The sequence below is a fragment of the Chaetura pelagica genome, unplaced genomic scaffold (genome assembly GCF_000747805.2).
Source record: "Chaetura pelagica isolate M959 unplaced genomic scaffold, ChaPel_1.0 scaffold433, whole genome shotgun sequence".
Taxonomy (NCBI): Eukaryota; Metazoa; Chordata; class Aves; order Apodiformes; family Apodidae; genus Chaetura; species Chaetura pelagica.
This window is the reverse complement of record NW_009952574.1, coordinates 256,120-273,883: the sequence shown is the minus strand read 5'-3', so window position 1 is coordinate 273,883 and position 17,764 is coordinate 256,120. Positions and strand designations below refer to the sequence as shown.

Sequence of the window (17,764 nt, the reverse complement as noted above, 5' to 3'; positions counted from 1 at the left end):
ACATGACGATTGAGTGCCAGAGGGTGAAGCTGATTGGAAATAAAGTGATTCTAGTCTTGCATTAGCGGCGAGAAATGAAACAGTGCTTCAGTGTTAGTCTGAATAATCTGGGTTGCTATTTGTAACACAAAGCAGAGTTCATTGGAATTAAGACAATCTGCAGAGCCATGACCCAATGTGTTGGAGAGTAATAGTAGTAGAAAATATAATAATAGCAAATAAATTCTATTAAATATAAATAATAAAAAGCAAAAACAGCAAAAAAAATAATTATAATAATCATAGAAAGGTTTGATCTCCGCCTCCCTTAATCCTTCTTCTTTAAGAGATTAGACAGCTTAGATTCAAACAAAGGACAAAATGTATTTGTATCCTGCTGATTTATCTGGCACAGGGCTGCTTGACTTTTTGGTGGGTGTGCAGACAGGAGGACATCTTTTGGTTAGGCCACTGCTGATGGGTGGTTGTGCTCCATGTCATTTTGCAAAGAGGAGCTGGGCTCAGGGAGCACATTAACACCTTCCAAATGAGGCCTCAGGACTGTCACTAATGCTTTTTCACCCCCTTTTGTGAATTCTGGCAATCTATTAATTGTGCTGCTGAAGAACAGCATCAGGGGAACAAAGCAATCAGTGCCACCATCTGCTGTGAGCAGGTTGGCCACGTTGGAGGGAATGCCCATGATGCGCCTCTCAGCAGCTGACCCCCTTGCTCCTGCTTGTTGTCCCTGTGTCCCGGAAATAACAGTGATCGGAGTGTTGGACTGGGAAAAGGGAGGTTTATTTTGGGGTGGAAAAGTAGTTGTGCTGCTTCTTGGGCCTCCAGAGGGTAAGGCAAAAGGCAGCCTTCCTATAGAAAGTGAAAAATTAGGACATGGAGAGAGCTAGTATATAATGAAATAAGTTTTTAAAATTTAAATTTCTTATGTCTCCAGTATTATCCTAGTCTCTGCTTTATGGAGGAAGATGGGATTTGTTTAATTTGTAGATGCAGTAACCTTCCCCTAACAGGACATACCAACATTTTACCCAGCCAGCTTCACAGTGAGCAGGGGAGTGTTCTGACTTTGCTTCTGCATGTACATCCCATCTCTAGCTGGTCAGAGTTTCTGACAGTTAAATACATCAGATTAATTAAACCAAACTTCCATTCAATAAATCAGAAGTGATGGTCCATAGCTAGTTTCAGAAGTCCTTGTTTTCTAACTGGGGATGATCTGGTGAAAGGCTGTTCCTTCTGATAATAGATGTGCCGTGTCTTTCAAAGATCAGACTGGATTCTTGGTATGACTGATCTCTTGCAAAACTCTTGGTCTATACAGGATTATTTTTTTTCTTATATTAGTTCATAACATCTGGTTTTGAATGACTGAAGAGAAAATTGTCCTTACCACCCTGCCATCCCCCACCACCCCTTAGAATCTGGCTCACTAAGCAACAGAAGGAGAGGGAATATGTATTCTCATTATAAAGTGTGTCCTGAGAGATTGTACGGCTGCTTACTGATGCTTTGCAGTGTTTTCTTGCTGGATGCCTGTTCAGGGAAGCTGCATGTTTTGTGTATTAGAAAATGAGTACTTGATTTCTGCCATGTAGTCTTCTCCAGCACCTCACACAGCAATGCTCCTTGTTTCTTGCATGGCCATGTGACCTGTATTTAACGTGGCTCCCTCTCTGGCAGCAGCCCATCTAAGAAAAAAAAGAAAGGGGAAGAGGGATCAAACCCTAGAAACTTTTGGGTTTGTTTATTGCTTCAAAACTGTTTGCTGGAAGAAATATTGATGTAGCAATGATGTTTGCATGTTATTTTTATCAGGAAATAGCGATCAAGCTCAGACCTTGGTGAGGGCAGCTAAGCAGTGGAACAGGTAGCCCAGGGAGGTTGTGCTGTCTCCATCTTGGGGGTTTTCAAAACCAGACTGGATAAAAGCCAGAGTAACCTGCTCTGACTGCATAGCTGACCTATCTTGAGTAGGAAGTGGGGCTTGATAACCTCCCAAAGTCATTTACTACCTGAATTTTCCTGTGATCCTATTAGGTTGTGAGCAGCTTTGCAGAGGGAGAAACAAATCTCCCCCCCTGCCACCTCTCCCTCTACAAGTTGATCCTTAACAAAAGTAGATAGAGTTAGCCAGAATCTTGTGCTTCAAGGGTGCAAACACTGAGCCTGAGCCATTGCTCATGGCTTCAGAGCATGGCTGTTCAGTCCCATTCTTAGGAGAAAAGCCACTGAAGTCACCATTGCAAAAGCAGTGAGTGGGTGGTGGTCACGTTGACACTGAAGCCAAGAGCTGAAGGGCCAGGTACCTGCAGGTTGCTTTCTGCTGCAATGGAAAGATGCTGGTTTGTGCAACAGGGCACTGGTTGTGCTGCACCAGCGGCACATGGAAATTAACCAATTAATTGCTTAAGTTTGTCTTGCATCTTTTTCAAGCTCTAGATTAATGCAAGCAAAGCAAATTGTGTGGAGTGGCTGACATTTAATGAAATTATTTTTAGTTTGGAGGAGTGCTTTATGATTATCTACTCTGGTCACAGCTATACTAAAAAGCCATTAATAGATAGCTTGGATAAAACCATTATTACATAGATGATAGTATGCCAAAGGTGAGATTTGTTTGTCTTAGCTGTCTGTAAATCATGCACTACACTTTGTTTCATGTAAGCACTGGGTTTTTTAATAATAAAAGCCTTAGAAAATTATTCTGAAAAAGAACATTCCTGTTTTGTTTTTTTTTAATGTCTGGAAAAAGACATAAAGGAGTGAATCCATGTTAAGTAATGGAGAGATAAGAGTTTTAGCAAGAAGAAAACCCATCTTTGATACCTGTTTGACTTCACTGTGAAGAAGCAATGTTAAATGTGAAATAAATACTCTCAATATAGGGCTTTCAGTATGATTCTTAGTGGGACTGGATGCAGTGGAGGTCTTCTGCACTGTTTATATTCATGCCAAGTAATTTTTTTTTTTTTCTGCAGCAAAGAAAACTTGTGCTGAGTCGGATTTCACTTGTGACAACGGCCACTGCATCCCAGCCAGGTGGAAATGTGATGGTGAAGAAGAATGTCCTGATGGCTCAGATGAATCAGAAGCAGCATGCAGTGAGTAGCACAGAAAAGTGATGTTTGTCAAACGTGGTGTCTTATTAAAGCCTAGAGAAGTTGGAGGTGTTGTACTCAACACTTGCAGGATGACATGTCAACTTTTGCTTGTGTTAGAACAAATTAAAAACAAAAAAGATTGAGGTCATTCAAATCACATGAAGTACACTTTGAAATGTCCCAGTTTTCCAGACTGTGGTACAGGCAGCACTATTTAGTGTGTATTTCTGCCTGTACCAGAACTGAAAACATCTCTCTCTCTGTTATAATTTATCTGGTTGAAGGGCTCATGATCAACAGCAGTGCATGAAGATTCACACTCTTCTGGGATCATGCCTCAGGAAACTCAGATTTGCAATATTTTGCATTGTAGCATGTTGGGATTTGTCTGCAGGCAGCACTTCTGTCAGTACAGAGAAACTTTGCAGGGTTAGAGCATTGTTCCATTTTTTATATTTTTTTTTTTAAATATTTTTTTTTGCCTTTGAGAACAAGTGAAGAAAAAGGTAGCAGATGAAGGATGAGCAAGGTAAAATAACTAAAGCTGAGAGTAAGTGTGACAGATGAGAACTGCAGGTAACACCTTGTAAAAACCATTGATTCAGTCAGTAAAAGGACATGCTTCATTTTTATGTACTGCATTTTATCTTTTGACTCTCTGAGGAAATCCATTCATGCTCCATTGTTCTAGAACTGTGAAAGGTTGTCTATGTTGAGCTGAAAGGATCCCAGGGATATTTTAATGAGAACACTTACTAATATGTGGACTTCTGTTCCTGTGCCTACTTGTGTGTGCAGATTTGTCCTTGGATAGACCAAGAAACTAGTACAAGGTATTCTAGTGAATTTCCAGTCATGTACTTGACAAATATATTCCCATGAGTCAGAAGCAGTGTTGGAGGAAGTATTGCACTAGATTTCATCAGAGTGGGGCACATAGAGAACTTGAAAATTAACCATACTTTTACTTTTAAGCCTAGTACCAGACCTGCTTTCTTCCTAATTAAGAAAGATGAATGCACTTCTCTTGCATAAAATGAAGGAAACGTTTTGCAGCCACACACAGAAAAAATTACTTCAGTAACTACATTAACATATTTATGCACTGTATGTGTTTGTCTTTCACCCTGCATCCTCCTTAGCTATAAGCTATTTTATTAATGCTGCTTCCGCTACCTGATTGTCTTGAGGGGGGCTGAATAACTAAGCAGCTCCATTCCTTGCTGTCTCTGTAAATCTCTTGTCAGAGGCCATAGCATGGATTGTGTATAGGCCATGGAACCCTAAGATCCATGATGATTTCTCTTAATCATCTTCCATTTGTTTTCTATCTATTACTCCTTCCATTTTCCCCCTGCTTATTTCATCCTCTGGGGAAATCAGCCGTAAAACTTAAGTATAGCAAAAGTCTTGACCTGAGCCTCTGATTGTTACAGTTGTCCTGAGAAGAAAGTAATTTGTTCAGTTTTGTGTTGATAGTTCTGCCTCAAACCATCTAGGAGGCTGAAGTCCAGATTTTTGTGATGGTTCTTCTGTTCTGAAAAATGAATGGCCCTTAAAATGTCTCTCTGGTGCTGATGGGAGTTGGACCAGTGTCACCTTGGCACAGGGAGAAGTTTATTCCCGTTCTGTAGCGTATGCTAATGGATGAGTTGGGAATTCCTTGTGAAACTAGCAGTACCTGTATGGACCAAGTCTTAATTTGTTTTTAATTACAAGGACTTTGAAACCAGGTCAAAGACTATGGTATAGACCTATGTCATATTTTATTTGCTTGTTTATAGTTGTCCCAGGCAGATTTACCATGCCTTGCCTCAGCATAAGATAATTAGGTTTGGTTAGGAGTTCCAGCCAAAGTAGATCAATTTTTTTTTTTGTCTGCTGGATGCACAAACTTGTGTCTTGGTGTTCACAGGGTATTTCATACAAGACTGTTTGATGTGTGGCTAACTTACAAGAGAATTCAGTGTTTATGTCTATACCAGATAAAAGTGTGCTTTTAACTCTTAAAAATATCTGCAGCTAGAATTTTGGAATGTTACTTGTTTTATAGGATTATTCAGATCTGAAATTCACAATCAGATTAAGATCAAGTTGTTTTAATCTTATGACTGGTGATAGCTGTAGGCTTTAATTTGCACAGTAAGGACATTTTTCCCAGATGTTTTGTATCCTTGTCAAAGTATGTGTTCTCTTAAAGGCTGATATGGTCTGTGAGGAAACAGAATCAACCTGGTAATGCATAAGCACAGTGCCAGTTGTGGGGTTAACTCTCATGGTCTTCCTACCACTACTGGTCAAGACAGTTGTGAGTTAGAAACTTGGTGGACTATTAAACAAGAAACTGGAGTGTTAGGCTTTGCTTGTAATTGGTACCTTTAATGTAAATGTTATTTAAGGGCAAAGAAGAGGCTGTAATGACAGAAAAATACGGTGAGAGGCAAAATGTATAGTTGCGTATTCCTGTATGGTTCTTCCCTCCTGTCTCATTTCCTTTCTTGCTGAGGAACAACTGTAGGCCCCTAGGACTGCCTTGTTTTCCTGTTTAAGAAAGGCAGCACAGCCCTTTGGAAGAGTCAGCACTGCAGAGTTTTCCTAGGGAAGGGGGCAGGTTGGGCAATGGAGATTGCTCACCTTTGGTAAGATCAAACTGCTTTATAAAATCAATTGCTCTCAGACAGTCCACATAATTACTGGCACCTCTGCCAAGATCTAGGCTTATTTCTCGATTAATGCAGCATTGGGATATTTTCCACAGTTCAGTCAAGCTAGGGACATTAAATGCGTTGGTAATGCTGACTGTTGCATTTTAGGAGTATTTCCAGCTTACAGTGTGATCAAAAGAGGGCAGTTCCTCTTAGCATCTAGCCAGCTGCTGAAGGACTTTTTACTTTCTGAATGCTTTTGTGGTGCTTTTTTAATATAGTTTGTGCTCTCTGATGGATAGTTAGGGATGTTGTGTTCCCATTTCTAATGCTTGGTTAAAGGTAACAGTTTGTGGTTGTTGTTTTTTTAGGTAACCCAAAGCCAGAACAGTACTTTGCTTTTTCTGTTTCTTGGATAACTGAAGTTGCTCAGCTTTGTACCTGACAGTATCCTCTCTAGGGATGTTGCCCATCTCCAGATGTTCAGGAAAGTGGGACCTGTCTTAGGTTGGACAGGTAAGATGGCATCACATCTGGCCTGACTTTTGTTGGACCTGTAATGTCTTATGGCCTTTTCTGCTATCCATGCAATAATTACTTTTTCAGCTGCATTTTATCAAGCTGCTGAATATGGCTGGGAGCAGAAAATGTAAGGATATCTTTTGAGTTCCATTGGATTCTCAATTGATGAGATCTATAGAATCTACAGGACTATTTCTTGGGGGTTTTAGTGCTAATTGAATGTCAATTTCTAGCTGATTTTGGAGAAGGTGGTTGTCCAGGCTTTTGGTTTGTAATGTGTCATAATTAATAAGAAACTCCTTATTTCTTCCTTTTTCTTAGAGCCAGAAGCTTAACCTACAAATGCTCTCAGATCCATAGGTTTGTCCAAGTGAATTATTCATATAAGATGTGTCACTACTAACCTCAGTGTTCTGCCATCTGTCGGTTTTTCAGTGCTATTATCTGGCTGCTGAATCTATTTTCTCTCAATTTATATTAAGGTTTCAAAGAAATGTGTCCCTCTTTTCTGTAAGCTGATCTATTGAGGGGCATCTTCTGGGCTGGATCTGTTCTCTCTGAAGTCATCGCTAGAAATACTGTCAAGATGTGTTTTATTTTCTGTTTCTGTGTGGAAGCAAAATGAAGCCCTAAATCAAGAGAAGGAATATGAATCCAGAAATTAGTGTGATCTGCAAGGGGCAGAAGGGACTGAATTCACAGTTTTAGAAGCTGTGTTGAGTGAGGCTGGAGGGAGGGAAAGGAACTTAATATTGAAGAGAAAAAAGTAATTTTGAGAAATACACTTACTAAATGAAAATAAATGGAATGGTGGGTGAGAGGGAACAGAAAAACACTGTTCATCTGTGCTGCAGTCGTGCTTCTGATGGGAATGGGGAAGAGTTGGTACTTGGGCATCCACTTTCCAGCTTCTTCCTTTTTAGACTGTGCGATGCCTGAGTGAGGCCTCTGCTCAGGAAAGGTTGGCTGCTTATACATAAAGCAAATTAACCACTTTGGCCTGGCAGGATACATGCCAAGAAAACAGTCAGGAAAAGCAGGCTTGTCCTCCTGTTTGACATCAGCCATTGCTGCTGCTCCGTGGCTGCCGCAAGGGAGAGCCTAGAGTGGGTGCAAAACTAGCAGCATGTCTCTGCCAGCTGCCAGGAGATCTTTGGTGACCTACTCATATGCTTCCTTTGGAGACCCCATGATGGCCTGAGCCCTGGACTTATTTTTCATTGCAGTGGTGCAGCCAGAGCAGATATGCTCAGGCTTTGCTTATACATATGAGAAGGTTCCTCACTATCTTCTAATACAGTTTCTTCAAGCTGAGAGAGAGGAGGGGAAGGGAAGTAATTTTTCTTACTGAGCTCCAGCAAAATGCATGTTATCCACATAATGCTTTTCCAGCACAGGGACTGAATCATTCTCCTTTTTTACAAGAAAGAAATTTAAAATCTCCCCTCTGAAGTACTTTGATGATTTAACCAGTGACTTAAACAAAAAAATTGCTAGAGAAAAATAAAAACAAATGCTAACAAACAGTAACAGCACTGATGGGAACACAAATGAAGGGGATAGAGCCAATGAAAATGTAAGCTGGCAAAGTCTTGCCTTAGGACGTTGTACATATAATGAGATCGAGGAACGCAGGCAGCATAAACTCAATGTGTACTTCTTTGTCAGATATGTGACATTCTCCTAGTTACAAGCAGAAATTATTATACAGAAAGTATAGTAAGGTGTTATGAGGGAAAAAAAGGGCAGACCTGAATTCTTAACACGTGTAGTAGGGAATGATTTAATAGGGCAGGTTTAATAAGCAGCAGTCCTGGAGATAGATTTTTAAATAGAAATGTAATATAAAATCAAACCTTGGGTGTTGGTTTGAAATACAGTACTAGTTCATGCAGTCCTTTTTATTTTGAAGTACATGTCACGAGTCATTCAGGGAGATGTATCCAAACTTGACAGTTGGATTTTTAATGGGTGTTTTCTATGGTCCTAGGCACTTCGCGTGCTGCTGCTGTGTGTGCTGATCTCTCAGCGGTGATCAGTTCTGTCCTTGTTTCCTATTAACTTGCCAAGTGTGGAATTCTGTAATTGTTGGTAGAGCTGATGGTAATGCTCACCCCTAAGTGCACAGTCCTCTCCTGGCTCTCAGTTCACCCCAAAGGCTATTACATCTCTCTTGTTCTCCTTTGATGCAGATCTCCTGCATGACTGAGTTTGGTGACATTACTGCGCTTTTGTGGAAAGCGATTTAATAAACTGTTCCCTGCCCTGGGAGAATTTATCTTGGAGAAAGGTGTACTGTCTCATTCAGGACATCACATACAGTAGGCTATTGAACTTCAAGTATAAGAACTAAAAATTAGGCCAAAGCAGCCAGGCACAACCAAATAGCAGTTTTTAGGACCTGGAGCAATAAGAGAGAGGATTTTTTATTTATTTATTCCTCCCCCAACATTAAGAGCAGATCTATTTGTATATATGTGATAAAAGATGGTGGGGGACTGTTAAAGGAGTGAATGGAACATGTACATTAAGGACCATTCTGTTGGATGAATTTGTTACAGATCATTCAGGGAACTGAATAAAGTGATGGTAATGTCAAGTGTACAGGTGTGCATTTTGACAACACTGCCACTAAACCAACAGGCCATTGCCAACATAAAATACAACAGATTCAGTAGTCTTGTCACTGTCCCTCTGCAGTTGTTCCCCTGTCACTGTTTCCAGTGGGCTTTTGGGAGCACTGCTGGAGAACAGCAGCTGAAGACCACACCCCAGGTTTCCACAACACCTCTAAAACAAATACATTACAAGGATGTGGGAACACTTCTAGAGCTACAGGAACCTCCCAGCAACAAGGCATGAAAGAGACAGTCTTGTTTTCTAGATTCCAGACTGGTTTACAGGGCTAATAATGAAAGCTTTGATTTGTCAAGGTGATCAAATTTATCGAATCAGAATAAAATGAAAACGCTGCGTCACCGTCTCTCCATGAAGTCGTGGAAGATACCTATTTAGGATAGATACTGGATGGAGGGCCATCTAGTCTAATCCCTTGCTCAAAGTGGACTCCTGTCCTCATGCTTGACAACCCTTATTAATTAAAAAAATCCCTATATCTGACCAGAATTTCCTTTGTTGCAAGATGTTGTTGCAGCAATAAATATTCCTTTAGCCTTCTCTTGTGTGGCTGAACTAATGCTGTGCCCTCAACCTCTCCTTGTATGTAATTTCAGATTATTTTATCAGATAATTAGAAATGACACCATTCTACAACTAGGACAACACAGTTCCTGTGTTGTTCACTCAGCTCTGTCAAAGCTTTACCACATCTAAAATACAACTTAAAAATTGATTTTTATGTCCCTAGTATGCTATGTAGCTTGTAGGTCTACTTAGCTGAGGGTTCCATACTCTTGAAAACCCCATCACATGGCAGGGTTTAATAGTGTACTAGAGATGGACGAGACTTGTTGAGGCCTGTTAGCAGACTAGTATTTCCCTATGGATTGTGGCTAATAGTCCAGTGTAGATTTTTAGAAATCCTTTTTGTCCTAAGTGTATAGAATTATTCTGATTCTCACAAATGTGCCTTTATTCCTGATGTAATTATCCTGTTTCAGCCAATGTAGGCTTGCTTCCCAAGTGTCTCCGGTTCCTTAACCACTGTAACTGCTTTAAATGTCTCCAGATTTGTCCTTATTGAGCAGTCCCAAGTTGACCTTAGTATCCCAAAGGAAACAAAAACATAGAGTGAGAAGAAGTCTTTGACAGGGTAAGGAATCAAATCCAGTTTTTCCTGCATCCTGTTCCTTTTCTTGAAGCATGAAATTATCCTTTTTACATCAAGGGAAATTCAGCAAACTCAAAGCCTAGTTAATTGTCCCTTGTAGTGCGATAACATTCTCTCTGGCTCCTAAGCAGTAAATTACATCATCTTTTTGATAACTTTATGGCTTTGGTGGTCTCAGCATTTTACTTACCTAGAGATGGATATTAATTTAGGGTATGTAATGATTGTGGTCTGATTCGACCAGTTGTAGAGTTTCAAGTAATACTTGTTCAAAACAGAATGTGTTTTTCCTGTAAGGGAAGGTGCTTAAAGCTTATATCTCAGAAGTGATCTTTTCAGAGGGCCAAGAGCTATAGAAAATACCTATTGGGTCTTTACTGATGTTTTTATTGTTCTTAAGCAAAGTGTCAGTTTTTCATGTAGCATTGCAAGCTTTGACATTTGTAGTGTTCCTGTGTATCAGATTGAGCTTTTGCTAGTTAACTGCTACAAAGTTTTAAATGCTGGCATTTAAATGCTTTTTCTATTGGTCTAATGTGTTCGTGCAGCTCAAACAGCAATAGTCCTAAGAGAGTTTGATGCTGCCTTTTTATGGCTATCATTAATCTTGCAGTTATTTCAACAGAAGAGAACAGCAGAGAAATGAAAGTTGGAACAGTGAAGCTCTTGTATGTGTTATTATTTAACAGGCCATACATACTGAACTAGTGAAAACTGAAGAGGTTTTCAGAAATATTTAAGCAGCTTTTCATTGCCTAGTACTTTCACTTTTCTGATCCCTTGCTGCTTTTTTTCTGAAAATCAGATTAGCTGATTTTTATATATATTTTTTCTTCCGTAAGAAGAGGGATCAGAGTTGGTTTACTTACTCTGGGTGATGTAAAAAGGAAATAATTTCTGGGAATCAAAGGCAAAACAAATGTTTTGCTAACTGAAGGAAGCATTATTGCACTGCAAGAGCACAGAAAACAAACTTTTTATGTCTTAATTTGAAGGTGTGAGGAAAATAAGTGAATATCAAATGACATTATTTTAACATTTTTCACATTTAAATAGCTTTTGTGTTTTGGTATCATAATGAGTTGCATGTTGAAGCTCTGATTCCTAGTTTCACCACCTTTTCCTTGATAGGTATTTTTCTTCTCTCCATTTCTACTGTTGTAAGATCATGGGCTTTTTCAGGACAAACTCCCACTGAAATCATGTGCAGTTTTAATAAGGGACTCGTGATACTCCATCCTGCTTCCTTGAGGATTAAGATCATGATTAAGACTGGTTTAATATGCAGTCTCTGCATGCTTTGGTAGATAATTTCTGTAATTTAAACCTTGCACTGGAGATTTTTAATTCTCTGAAATGCTTCTAGTCAGATTGTGCTCTGGGGTGAGGCATGGTTGCTGATGATGCTGCCTGCACTTGTAAGGATAACGTGGATCTTCAGTCGTGGGCTGCAATGAGCTTCCACAGTTGCTGAGAGCTTCAATCAGGGCTTTTGCTTTAGCATTAGCTTCTTGACTCCTTTCTAGGGGCTCTGTACTTGGTGGCTATGTGTGGAGTGACAGAATTCAGCTCATCCTTTGTCTTGTATTTTAAGATTAAAACATGTTAAGAATCCTCTTGCATTGAAATACAGAGGACGTAGATCAGTAGCTTTGTTAGACCTCACATTCCTACACATTCCCATATGAGTGGACTCATGCCAGTTATTATACCATTTTTCTGGCTTATCCTACTGGGGTAGTCATCTTACCATGTCATTTGAGTTCTCTAAGGGTACTGTTGTACAAGACTAAAGTTACTGCATGAAGTTTGAATTTTCTCTTTTGGCGTAGAGGTTGCAAACACCAGTCATTTTAGCACAAACATAATCATGCTTCTCCACTACCCCTCCTTTTTCTCTTACAGGGAGAAGCATGTTTGACAGTCAGCAATTTCATTTCTAGCCATTGTGTGTGCATTTATATGGGTAAAATTATACATGTGTATTTAAAAATGCAGATATGCACACACATGAAAAAATAATGGCATACCATTCAAGCATTACAGCAGGTATATTGACCCTTTATGTGAGCAAGAAATAGTGATTACCATACTGAATTCTGCTAGAATTTGTTTCTGCTTCAATTCCTGCCTCTAGACATGTTGCAGGCATCAAACTTGGAGCTGAGCTGTGTGAACCAGCAGGGATATTTGTAATGAAGCAGAGGTGTAGGTGGTTGGGGAATGGCTTTTCCTCTCAGCCACAGGTCTGCACACCATTGTTCTTGTGTTCAGCAGCCTGTACACATTCAATTAAAGTTGGCATCTAAGCTGCCTGGTCTGTCCTCTGAAAAAGAAAACAGGTAGGGGTTTCTTTGTATGTCTATAAAAGATTAAATGCTTGCTGCAAGATAAGAAACTCAATTATTTAATAGCAACAGAGCTTTTTTGACGCCTGCTTTCTTTTACGCTTGTAAGAACAACGACATGTTAGAAATTACTAAGTCTGTGTTTGTCGCTGTATCCTTTTTTTTGCCCCGAGTTCTTAATGTTCAATTGTCCTCTTAGACCAGCAGTTTGTTGCTACCTTTAACACCTCACAACAGTTGTCAGCTTAGCCTGAGAAAGCAGCATCTTCACTTGGTGTGAAGCAATTGCCTCTGTGGCCATGCAGATGTTAACAGAAGTGGTGCAGGATGCTGTCCTTTCAGCTGCTGTGGGTGCTGGAGATGGTCTAACATGGAGTGTGACACTGCACTCAAGTTTTTCCTCTACCATGTGAATTTTTAAAAAAATCCTGGGTGTTGTTTGGTGTATACCTTTGTAATCCTTTTATATAGAGAGGATATAATGTAATGGCAGATACAAGGTAAAATACCAATGTTACAGCATACCTAGGTAAGCTTTTAATTTGGATTTGAAAAAGTTGCAGACTTGAGGTAGCAGGAAAAAGTGTTTTATAATGAATTCTGGCAGTTTCCTGGAGAGCTGTGTTGTTTTTCTTTCTATAATTTTTATCACTCATCTTGTCAGGTTCCATTATGTTTGCTCATCTAGGCACCTTTTGTGCCTTTATTTTCCCTATTGATAAGGACCACTTCTGTGACCATAATCTCTTTTACAAATGGGTATGGTCTCACTGCTACTCTATTCCTTTATTCTTTGTGTGATTTTGTCCCCCTAGTGTTTTGTGGGGCTTTTTCCTCCCTGTTTTGATTACAATAGGAGTAATCTCTGAATGAGAGAGAGAAAATGAGCCTGGGAAGAGGGAAAATGAAAGAGCAGCTGCTGATAGAGAGGCTCAGAGAGCCCCACGGGTGTGCGCTGGACTCTTAGCCACAGTTGAGAGACTTCTGAAGAGGCTGTTCTCCTTCTCATTTGCAACCAGCAGGCTCTGGCTGAAGACCAGCGCGCTGCCTGTGAGGGTTCCTTCTTCTGAGCGCCCCAGGTGCAGAATTGCTTCATGAGTAGCTGGAGAAAGAAAGGGCAGGAGCCAGCATGTGCACGTGCACTTGTACTTGAACCCCCATGCCTCATTTATACTGAGCCTCTGGAGAAGTGGTGCTGCCTACACTGGACACCACACTGAAATACTGGCGCAGATGTGGCTGCCCTGGGCTGGAATCCACTGCAGAGCACCCACTCCACTGACCATAGCTGGGTGTTGGGGAAAAGGTGGTGGCTGTTCAACAACTAGCCTGATATGGTAGCTAACTCCAGTTATGGACTCCTCCCTATGACTGACCTTTTTGGCTGTCTGTTGAATGGTCTTCCAGCTTTTCAGAGCAGGAACTGAGAAAAGTTGCTCTGCAAGGTACCTGTAGGTACAACTACTGATATTTCACTTCTAAAAGTATTTGATTGCTGGCGTGGTTGGAAAAGCATGTGAGCCTAACAAGTTGCTTCAGCTGAAAATGACTGGCAGGAAATCAAGGTTAAAAGCTATGGCAACATTTTCTAATCTTCTAGATCTATCAGAGTACACCAAGCTGTCATATGGTTTATGTTAAAAAAAAACAAAAACCACCCTGTAATAATAGATTTAATTAAAATAATCTGTGAGGAAAAATTGAAATAGGCTTTGGAAGAGGTAATTCAGATCTCATCATTCAGATACAATGTTTTGCTTTTTCACAAACGGAAAGTATGGCAAAGTTTCTAGTAGAGCCTTTGATTATTTTAGTCAATGCTTTCTTCCTGGTTTGTGCAGTATGTTCATTTATAAGAAACAGCAACAGAACAATCTATGGGGTTTTTTATAATCAAAGTTCCATTCTGTTTCCATAATTACCTATCTGTTTATCCGATGCAAAACTTGGAGAAACAGTTCCTCATTCATTATAGTCAAGCCAGGCAGCAAAATACACTGCTGGAAATTATTAAAGAAAATATGTCAACTTTAAAATTTCATTTTAAAATCCTTTTTTGCAGTTAGCTACTCTACTACAAGCCCCTTCTGTATTGTACTTCTATCCAGTAAGCACCAAGTACTCTGGGCACCATGATTAAGCTCAGCAGTTATTTCTGCACGAAGAGGTGCATGAGGATGCTTCAGAAAAGCAGATCAAACATGGATCCTGTAATAACATTCACCATCTCCTTTATAATTGAGTAATTGTGTTTGCAACAGAGCATTACTGAAGCCAGAGGGGTTCTGCCCAGGCCTGTGCAGCTGCCTTCTGACATAGAGCTTACGGCCGTGCTGAAGTTACTCACCTGGGGGCCTGCAGAATGGGTTTTATATTAGAACAGACTCAAGTCAAGCACAAAGACCCATGAAGCAGAGGAATAGCAGGAGTGAAACAAAGATTGTAGTAATAAGATCAAAGGTTCCCTCATCTGAGGCCATACATAGCTTAACTGTTACCCTTCTATTATACAGCTGTATAATAGATACACAGAGCTAGAATTCCATTATCAAAATTATTGCAGGATTGGCAAAAGTAACCCATGATGGTGGATTTGAGGAAGAGAGAGAGCGCTCAGTGCAAAGGGCAGGGTGAGCAGGAGTTACTGTGGAGGATGAAAGGAAGGGGAGGGAGAAACACTGGTGCCAGTGGTGGAGCACAGCTGCTTCTGCTTTCCACACTGAGGTAGTGATAGGTAACTAAGATATTGGTGCATGTTTTTCAGGGGACTTGCATGACTTGCTCAGGATAGTTGTTGAGATCCAGGTCTGGCAGTCAGGAAACCTGGGCTTGAGTTTTGGATCTGCTGCTTCCCTGCAGTGGGACCATAAGTAAGTGAAGTGGTTCAAAGTGTTACCACCTGCAAAACCAGAATGGTGTTGTTTTGTCAGAGTCACTCACAGTGGTGCAGCTGTGTCTTAACTAGGTGGTTGGAGTAAGTCTGTTGACTATATTCTTTTTGGATAGGCACCAGTTAATAATAGGGATATGAATTCTGGTTCAATTTTTACCATGGGATTAAAAGCTCTCAACTTCAGTACTCTTCTTGATCTAATTTCTTGCTAGCTTTCTTAATTAACTGAGTAAAAGTTGAGAATATAGGAACAGTTTAAGTTTGACATTGCTCTTTTGCATTCTCTTAGATTTTCTTCCCACCCCTTTATTAAGGTATTTTCTTCATTTGTTTTCTAAGATGTGAATCCAAGGAGTAAAGCTCAGACTTCCAGAAATGCACAAGGAAATACCTGTAGGTTCTGGGCTGACACCTTTGAAAACGATTATTGATATTCAAATGCAGCTCTTTCGTATGCTTCAGTGTAGGCAATTTCTTCTAAGCTGAATGTATTAAATTAATGGCTTCTAGGAAGCAATTTCTTCTGCAGACTTTATTTCTGTAGTGCTAGTGGGAAGAGGGGCATCTGCCCATTCTTTAACATTGTGTACATGCATCAGTAGTTTAGTAAGGGCAGTGAGATGCGTAGGCTCTGACAAAACCTGAGCTCAAGCAACTTCTTCAAAACCATTTGTATGAAAACTTTTTTATTAAAAAAAGAAGAAAGTGGAAGTTTGGAATCTCTGTAGCCTTCAGGTGCTGATCATCTCTTCCATATGTGCTCTCAGGTTTTGCATCTTGCTGTTCTAACACTGTAGATGGGCTGTATTTTCCTGAAAAGTAAAGGTCACTGTTGCTACTTCCAACTCCTGTTAGCTTGGGAGCATGTGTTTTTGGATTGTCTAGAAATGAGCACATTGTTGCAGAACAGCAGGATGACATTGTCTCAGTACCAGTCATGCTCAGAAGTTAAAGGTGTTTTAAACTATTTCTTGTTGCTATTCATGAGCCAGTAATCACGGTGGTGAAGTTTTAGGGAGAAATGTTAAGGCAGTATTGTTTGTCAGGGTTATGAAGAAAAAAACCAGAATTTCATTGTTCTTCTTTTTCACTCCTTTCATTGCCAGACTGTGATGGTGTAAACATTACACCCTGCTTCATTTGAAATGCAGAATTATCCTTTTCAATGACACTTCCAATGAAAAACAGACAAAGTAAGACATCTAAACTGTTGGTGTCCTCAGATCACTGGTGCCCTTAATTCAGAGCACAGTTTGAGTCCTAATGTGCAAGATTGTCTGTTTATCTAATGGTGGCCATTGCATTGTGTTTATGCTTAGCAACTTCTGTCTACACTTGTGTCTAACTTCTGCATTATGGTTTCACTCACAAACTAGTAAGCAAAAAGTTTCCATGAGTATGACTATTTTCTTTGAGATGGCAGCCCATGGTATTTTCATGATTTGGTATAAATTATTTATTCCTGTTTTTTAAAGGTTGGGTTCAGGAAACAGTCTGTGATGTGACTGTATTTAGTAACATAAATCGAGGTCCTTTTCTTTTTGCATATATATGAGAAGCTATGAGGAGTTAGTCATGATGATTTCTAAATACTAGGAAGACAACCACTGTGAAAACATTTCAAAGGGAAATAGCTTGAAGCACTAGAATGATCTTTAGAAAAGGCCAATTTAAACTAAATAAAAAAGTAATCCCTGTTATACATAATAAATGGAGGAGAGATCTCTAAAATTGTGCAAAAGAATTAAAGAACAATGTGTCTTTGATTCAGATTCCTGAGAAATTATGCAAAATCAGGAAATTCACAGTTACGGGATCAGTTCTTACCTCTTCACTGCCTAACAAAAATTCTGCATATTTTTCTCTTTCACTTGGATTTTTTTTCATTCATCTCCTATGGTCCTGGCTTGGAAAAAGCGTGGGGGTTTTTTTCCAAAGAGTGTAAAGCAGCTGCTACTGGAAGCTGTTGTGTAACATATGTCCCAGAAGGAGCGAATACATACCTATCAGCTTATCAAATATTGTGAGAACTAAGGCTGATGTTTCTGGCTTTCAAGACACGTTTTCTCTCCTGCTGAGCCAAAGGGAAAACTTAGTTCAGACCTGTACATGTGCTGATTTACTTCCTCTGTGCTGTAATTACTTAACCACTTTCCCAAACCTTGGAGATCAAAACTGACTCCGTGGAGAGAATGGAGAGGTTTGAGTAAAGGAGAAGGAGGAACAATAGCATGAATTCCTTGAGTGTGAGGATTCAATGCACAGTTATGTTAGCCATGGATGACACATGCCAGTCCATGTAATACATGGATGCATAAATTTGTCTTTTAAAAAACGTTTTCTATGCCTGGAGCTCATGCATGTTGTTTAGTGCGTAGGTTTTATCAGCTGAAACCATATTATGAAACTGGACTGAGGCAGCAGGGAGGCTGGACAGAGCAAGTCAAGTTGTTCTTTTGACTGAA

At 39.9% G+C, this 17,764-nt stretch overlaps 1 protein-coding gene across 1 annotated transcript in view; it reads left to right on the top strand.

Annotated features, from left to right (window-relative positions):
* The first annotated feature begins 683 nt into the window (after positions 1-683).
* Positions 684-17,764, top strand: part of LRP8 (low density lipoprotein receptor-related protein 8, apolipoprotein e receptor) — a 68,924-nt gene continuing 51,843 nt past the window's right edge. Inside the window, exons 1-2 of the mRNA XM_009993588.1 lie at positions 684-828; positions 2,979-3,101. Coding sequence (XP_009991890.1) covers positions 684-828; positions 2,979-3,101 — 268 coding nt within the window. The remainder of the gene's footprint in view (positions 829-2,978; positions 3,102-17,764) is intronic.